Source organism: Portunus trituberculatus, chromosome 42, assembly GCF_017591435.1.
Source record: "Portunus trituberculatus isolate SZX2019 chromosome 42, ASM1759143v1, whole genome shotgun sequence".
NCBI classification, from domain to species: domain Eukaryota; kingdom Metazoa; phylum Arthropoda; class Malacostraca; order Decapoda; family Portunidae; genus Portunus; species Portunus trituberculatus.
Window position 1 is genome coordinate 4,901,581 of NC_059296.1, and position 7,743 is coordinate 4,909,323.

A 7,743-nucleotide genomic window follows, 5' to 3' on the forward strand; every position below is an offset into this window, starting at 1 on the left:
AAGTGTCCCCGCCTCCCCGTGCCATAAAGGGAGACACGGAGGGCGGATCACTCAGAATATTTAAGTGAGTTAAATATAAAATGTCTCATACGTGTGCAGTTAACATTGTGGCGGCAGAAAAAAAAATACCAAGCTTCGTATCCGCGGAAATTACTGATTTATGAGTGATGTCGTGGGTTGTTAGTGGCTGGTGCTCCCCTCTGCTCTCTCACTGCTCCCTGTCGGCGAGTCGTGATGGCCCGGCCGGCTGGTCAAGCTTCCCGAGGCGGAATCATAAACCCAGGTAGCTGATGGTGTGCCCCGAGGTGGACTTCGTGCCTTGCTGACGAAAATGACGAACTCTGAAGAACACTAAGGGAGGGGAAGGGGTGTCTGAAGTCTCTCCTCGGTTATTGATAATTAGGCGTCTGGCGCGGTGTGTGGCGTGAGTTACAGCCTGTTTGCTTGACCCGCTGAGCCGCAAGTCTGTTCTTAGACGTTATAATTGATCGCTTCTGCAGACATTCTTCAGGTGGAAGGTGCAAACTTTTCTTCACTTTTGTGGCGGAGTGACGTTGCTCATCATCCGATCTCCGCCTCTCTGTGCCTCACGCCTGAGTGTCTGGCGGGGAAGGCTCTCATGCCCGTGATCATGTTGTTGTCAATCATTAGCATTAAAATACGACGCCCTTCAGAAGCAGAGGGTCGGCGTGAAAAAAATAAATAATCAATCGAGCGCTCCTAATTCCTCCTCTTGCTTGAGTGAGCGCCGTTTCTTCCACACATTCCCCGACATTTTCCACCTCAGCTTCTGTCCGTGTTTCCTCAAAGTATGTAGTTTTTGGTCCAGCAGTCTCCAAAACGTAGCTTCTGTTCTTCTTTCTGTAGGAATTTTGTTCAGACACACAGATACACATACAGAAAACACTAAGAATTGGAAGCTTTTATTTTCGCTGATTTCCTGACACTATTGGCGGATGTGAAATTAATATTTGGTGTCGTGTAGAATTCCTGTCGTCAGTCAACTACCAGCCTCCCGCCACACCTCCCCGTCACGCCCCGCTCGCCGCCCGTCATCACCTCGGCCTTGGTTGTTGGCTGCACTGCGCTGCCCCCTCCCTCCATCCCTCCCTCTGTCGTGTTCTTCATCACCTCCACGTTTCCTCCACGGCGATAGCAGACGGACCAAAAAACTGTGAAATGAATTTTGTTGAAGCACGAAACAAACTGGTTAAATCAATTATTTACAAAGTTTTTTTTTTTTTCCATCATGCTGATAAAGCAAAAAGTAAAACCTCAACCAGTAATTCTCTCTCAATTAAGAAATAGGCGTGTTGTGGGGAGACACGAGGCTTAATGAGGAGTTTGTTATCGGGCGTCACTCATGGCTTGTGTGACGCCTGACGTCACTCACTGAATCAATATGGCAAGAATTTTGAGTTATTCTGTTCTGCATATTTGTCTAATGTTAATACGCACGTGGCCTATATGTTTATTCATTAGTATATTTACATAAGTATTTGGAAGTCATTTATTCCGATGTATAAATGACAATGAACATGTAATATTTCTGAATTTACTTACATATAGGTAGGATTTTTACTTGAATTTCTTTTACACTTTAATTTATCTATATTTTATCGTTACAAATAAACTAGAATAAATATTAAATCACTAAGCTCCAGAATTCTCAGACAAGTTTCTGTAGTCACACGAGCCATTCTGTCCAAAAGAAAGCAAGTCTCGGATTCCTGTCAGCTCATTCTCGCACCGGTGATGAAGAGTCGGGCCAGGCGTCGGGAGAGTGCGAGGTCGAGATCATCGTTGCGTCCGCCTGGGTGCCCGACACGCAGGGTATCGCGCCGACGTGTACCCAACGCCGGGCCGATAAGGTAACGTGTTCCTTGGGGGGCGACCATTAATTATCTGCAAAGAGTTGTTATAGGAAAGAGAGAGAGAGAGAGAGAGAGAGAGAGAGAGAGAGAGAGAGAGAGAGAGAGAGAGAGAGAGAGAGAGAGAGCCAGAGCCATTTTCTTGATCCTGCCCCTTCTTTCACCGGACAGTGGTTAGACTGACGACGAGGTGGGAAAAAATAAATATAAAAAGTAAGAGAGAAACGGCAGGTCTAGGTGTCGGAATAAACAAGATAATGCTGAGCTAATGACGCTTGGTATCTCTGCAGCCACATAATGAAGACATTGGGCCGAAAAATACCACAGAAACGGTGTGATTACTGATAGAGAAAACCCCACACGGCTGGAAACGAGTTCCTAATTGTTTGTTAATCGCTTCCACAGCCTAGAGTTCTCAGGAGTTTTTATCGTTGAGACACAGCAAATGGCTTAGCCCGGCCCGGAACCTGCTGCGTAGGGTGTTGTAATCACCAGGATATGTGTGTTTGTTGCACCAGGAATGTATTTGGGTATCCAGAGCCAGTAAGTGGGCTCTGCCGTGCTGCAGTGCAATGGCCTACATGCTTCTATACGCTTGCCTGGTAAGAATGAGTATGGTTCATGGCAATGGCTTAGAGGGAGATGTAGATCAAGTGAATAAATTGTTTGAATTTAAGGATGTGAAGTCTGACTGCAGTCTTTCTGAGCGAGGCAAAGCATTGGTGGTGAAGTGAAGTGTGGCATTCCTTGGTTACTGCCATAGGTAAAGGATCTGTTGAATAAGGAATTAATTTTGGTTTATTATTTCTTTTTATGTATATTTCATAAATAAGTAGGAAAACATTCCAAACTATTGAAGCAATCGCGGCACCGAACGCCACATTTTGCTCCATGTCATATTACAGTGTACGTACGTGAAAGAAAAGGTGCCTCGCCGCCCTGCATAGATTAGTGGAGCTGCTAACGCCTCGTCTGGCAGAGAAAGGAGTAGTGAAATGTTTGCGTGAGAACAAAGTAACCATTGGAATTGAAAATGCATGTGGGTTCCGGCATTCTCTGGAGGCTTGTAAATCTCACGTTGTGTAATGACGCGAGTGTGTGTCGTTACTGACTCCTCTCAGGTTCCCGTCATATTTTAGCGCTGAGTAAGACGTATTTCCTTCCGCCGTTCTCAGGCAGGTGATGGCCGGCCGCGCTTTGCATGTCAGATGGCGGTGATCGATATGTTTTATTTATGAAGGTGAAATACAATATATTAGTGGTTGTAACCGCAGACCGCCAGTCATAGATCGCGGCACAAACACACGTCTCTTCTGTTTCTTCCGCGCCGCAGTGAGTGGTCAGAAACCCTTTACTTACTGGGAGAAAAATGCACACGCACTTTCCCTTCTCGGTTACAAGTCGTCCAGTAAACGTTCTTCCTTTTTTGCGGCACCTTCTTGAACGCGTACAGCACCTTGACTTACACGCACGCACGCACGCACGCAAGCACCCTTTCCTCAATGCACAACCGGAGACTGGACCAAAAGTCGCGGTGATGTTGCAAGAAAGGCGCTCCCTCCCGTCTGCTTTGAGGGGAAGAAGAGAAGGTGCACGTCTCCGCTCACGCTCCTTATCAACTCCCGACCGGCCTTTGTCCTCAGAAGAGTTGGAATTGTGCTCGTGTCTGGCTGGATTATTACGCCGCGCTGTGTAACCTACGACCCGCCACACATCCCGGACAAAATATCACCATTAGGCTTCCGCGTCGCCCGTGAGAAGTAGTCGTGTCGTGGACGTGGTCGTGATGCAGGAGATCTTGCCTGTAATATAATGTTCCCGCGCACGCTTGCTTCGTGAGTCTGCTGCGGCCGTGCCTGGCCTGCCTATATGGGGCGGTGTTGAGTGGGCTGCTCGTGAGCCGCGCCGCCTTTACCTGCGCCGCCGATAGCTCCCGCAGCAGCCCTAACCGCCGCCCCCGAGCGCCCGCCGCCTTGCCTCCCGCCATTCACATTTCCTTTTTTTCACACTTTCCTCTTGTTAGCTTGTATTTATTCGCGCCCCTTGACCTCTTGTATATGTCTTTCCTCCCTTCCTCTTTCTCTTCTTTCTCTTCCTTACCTCTCCCGCCTCTCTCTCTCTCTCTCTCCCACTCCCACTCTCACTCCAACTCCCACTCCCACTCCCATCCTTCCCGCTGCCGGACAAGACGGCTTTGTTTCGATGCTAGCCATAAGTTTTCAAGCAGGAAAAATATGAAAAGGTTAGGAAAGAAAGTTTGTTTTTGCCCGAAAATATATTGAGAGGTAAATAAACATAAAAAAGTCAGTGCGGCTTTAAACTCAGATAATTGCTATCATCTGTAATCATAATGCCTTTTTTTATGACCAGCGTGAAAGCGTCCCAACAAAATGCAAAATTATTCCAGGCATATTTATAGCCGAGATTATATTTAGTGAGTGCATTGTAGATCCTGGTGTGTGTGTGTGTGTGTGTGTGTGTGTGTGTGTGTGTGTGTGTGTGTGTGTGTGTGTGTGTACAAGTGCAGTGTAAATAGCAGTGGTGGGGTGATGGGGTCAGAGTAATGGGAATGGTTGTGACTGGGAAGGGAGCGGGAGGAGGAAGGGAGGGCTGCGAGGTGTACAGATAAGGCATGGAGAGAAAGAGAGAGAGGTGGGGAGGAGGAATGGAGGGAGAGAGGGAGGGAAGGAGAGGCTGCAGGCGCAAGAAGGCTCAGTCCCTCAGTAATGTCTATATTATATCCTCATGAATATTCTCTCGTCTCCTACAAGTACGCTACAGGTTAGGGCCGCGCCGGAGAGACCAGTTTGCCGCCCATTGGAACCGCCGCCCGGTTCCTGTGCACGGCGGCGAGGAACTCAGTGATGCCTCTTAAAGTCTCCTGCAGCTCCTGCCGACCGTGTTCAGGCCATGTTTGCATAATTTTGGATGATCCTAAACTTGGCCGACATGGTCTCCCTCGCGAAAATAACCTCTATGTCAGTTTAGTTCTATGTATTCTCTTATGCTAAATGGGTTCGTTACTACTGCCCCGTAGAGTCGGCGTCTCGGGCTTTGTGTGGACAACGGCGTGAGGCTTGTCGGGAGTTGATTCTTAGTGAGTTTTAGGTCGCGACCACGGTGGCGGCTGTTGCACGGCCAGGGTTCCGCCAGCGAGCTGCGCGGCGCGGTGTACCTGGAGGCTCCTCCACCTGTCGTTAGGTCGTAATACATCTACTTTTGTTTCGTCTGGGAATTTCAATAACCAGTTTCTCCAATTGATCATTCTCTCTTTAAAGTGCGGCGTGCCAGGCTTGTGTTCACTTGTCTTTTCTTCTTCTATCTTTCTCTTTCTTTTCCCTGGCCTGTTTAAGACCGCTCCTCGTCCTAAATTCCGCAGGAAGGTCGTGGTGTCATCGCTGGCTTGGGTGTGACTCCGCCCCTCCCTCTGCAGCGCCGCGCGGCCCTGGGGTGGGGAAGCGGTCCCCTGCCGACCCCTAACCTGCATTGGTGATATGACTGTCGCGTAAATAGACTATAGTATATAAGTAAATTAATGTATATACATGTATAGTCATAGTAATGCGTTTGTAGTGTGTAACCGTCAGTATATATATATATATATATATATATATATATATATATATATATATATATATATATATATATATATATATATATATATATATATATATATATATATATATATATATATATATATATATATATATATATATATATATATATATATATATATATGGGTTTATCTGCATGCAAATAAATACTTATTAGGGTAGCGGAACATGAATTTATATGAGCGTGTGTAAGATACATATTGTATTAAGGCGGGGCTCGGAGACCAATGTCGCTGGCCTTAATTTCGCGGACGCGTACTTGAAAACACCACAATGAGCGGCGCGTTTGTGTGCTCAGTGTGATAACCAGGCTGGTGCGGAGCCTGCTGGTGGCGACGCGCCTGCGCACACGTCATGTAAACGATAGATTTGCATGATCAATAAATGAATATTGAAGCAAACTCGTATGTAGCCTAACAACACCCACTATCAACAGACACTCACCCCGCGCAGCACATCTCGCAATCACCTGTTCAGACCACAGTAAATATTATTAATGGACTGTCGCGCTCACAAAAAGTGACCAACTGTAGCCTCCGTTCCGCTTCTTTACGTAGTACATTCTGGCTCCCTGCTTCCCTTCCTGCCTCACCTCACTTCATAGCACTTCTGTACCTCTCCTTTCATTATTACAATACAGCTGCACTCCTTCCCCTGTCATTCCTACCACCCCTGAACACCAAGCTCCCTCACTCATAAATTATACTACTCCTGCAACCTCTGTCTCCCATCACCCTGAACCCCAACCTCCCACCACTCTCCCCGGTACAGCTCCATCCCGGCAGCCCTCGCTACTCATTCCCATTTCCCGCCCCTCATTCCCCGGCCAGGTACACGACACCCTTGTCCCGTGGCCACCTGACGAGGCGGCGCGGCGGTGTGAGGGAGGTTTCTAGAGGCGCCCGGCATAGAAATGGCTTCATGGCGGGCCGTGTATGGCAGTAAGTGCGTGCATAAAAAGGTTTATGGGGAGGTTGTGCTGAGAGGCGAGAGATACAGCAGGGTAGTGGTGATGCTGATTCCATCCTCGAGGCTCCCACTTCTGCGCCACGCCTCGCTTAGCAAGGGCTGTTAGTGCGGCCAATGGGAACGTTTGTTAGAATGGATTGATTGTTTTGTTGAGCGTGGTGAGGCCTCGTAGAAATGTTGCTGCATTATAGGGCCCTGATAGCCGCTATGAAGCCGTCGCGTGTAGAGGGTGATAGTGTGTGGAGAGGAAAGATGTGTGGTGATACATAGGGAGAGATTTTGGAATTAAGGACTAAAAAGCTGGGTTTATATCGGTGCATTATGGCCGCTATGGGCCCGCTCTGTTTAGGGAATGATGCTATAAGTAGAGAAGCGATACGCAGCGATACATAGGCTAGTTTTGAGTTTTAACCACAAAAAGCGGATCACACTAGTGCGCTATGTAAGCCTGACCTCCGCTATGGAATTTAATGGAGAAGAAATATACAACGATAAGATAGACAGAAACCTTTTTAGGAGAAATAAACCCATCTACTAGTTCATGATTTTCTTTAAAGCATCAACTAACATTATATAATCACTACCTGCCTCCTGCTGGTGACTTCTAGGCGCAGTAAGTCATCAGCCGGTACTCCCGGAACCTAATTTGCACCTGAGGCAGCCCCGAGGCCACCACGTCCTGCACTGTGACACGCCAGCCCCGCGGCCCCCCAAGCCTGCATGACTGCGCCTTTCTCATCACATTATTTTTCCTGCCAACAAGTGAGCCAATTTCTCTTCGGGGATGAATACTGGAGACGAAGACCACCACCAGCTTGAGGCGGAGCGCGGCCAAGGCAGCAGCAGGATACTTTGATGATCTGAACACGCCGCAGACAAAGCCTCCCTGCCAAGAACCTCCTTCCTGCCAGGTGGCCTTCCTCCCCTGTTCCCTGCAGGTAAACACTCGCTCCGAGGACGGTCGACATGCACCAGATTTCCGACGTGTGCAGCGGCGGCAGTTTGGTCTTGTGCGAGAGGAGCCGACGCCACGTGGTTCTCTTGTTCCCAGTCGTCACGGGAGGATATGGTTGTTTTATGGTAATGTTATCGGCGAGGGTCTCCGTGGGCGTGCATGGGGCTGCTTTTACTGTGTGGGCGTGAAGGGGCGGCGAGAGACTGGGAGGGAGTAGCGAGGCAGTCCTGTTAGCGAACCATGTTGTGCTCTTGTTACACGGAAAGTACTCGAGCATGTCTTGAGTAACGCCATTGATTGATACACAGATGCGACCAAAGCTTCACTCAAGCTC

General features: G+C 48.3%; 1 protein-coding gene across 1 annotated transcript; it reads left to right on the top strand.

The window, feature by feature from the left end:
- Positions 1-4,820: 4,820 nt before the first annotated feature.
- LOC123517357 (extensin-like) lies at positions 4,821-6,381 on the top strand. Its single transcript, XM_045277371.1, has 4 exons — positions 4,821-4,849; positions 4,980-5,067; positions 5,251-5,360; positions 6,126-6,381. The coding sequence occupies exons 1-4, from the start codon at positions 4,821-4,823 to the stop codon at positions 6,379-6,381; spliced, it is 483 nt and encodes a 160-aa protein (XP_045133306.1).
- The last annotated feature ends 1,362 nt before the right edge of the window (positions 6,382-7,743 follow it).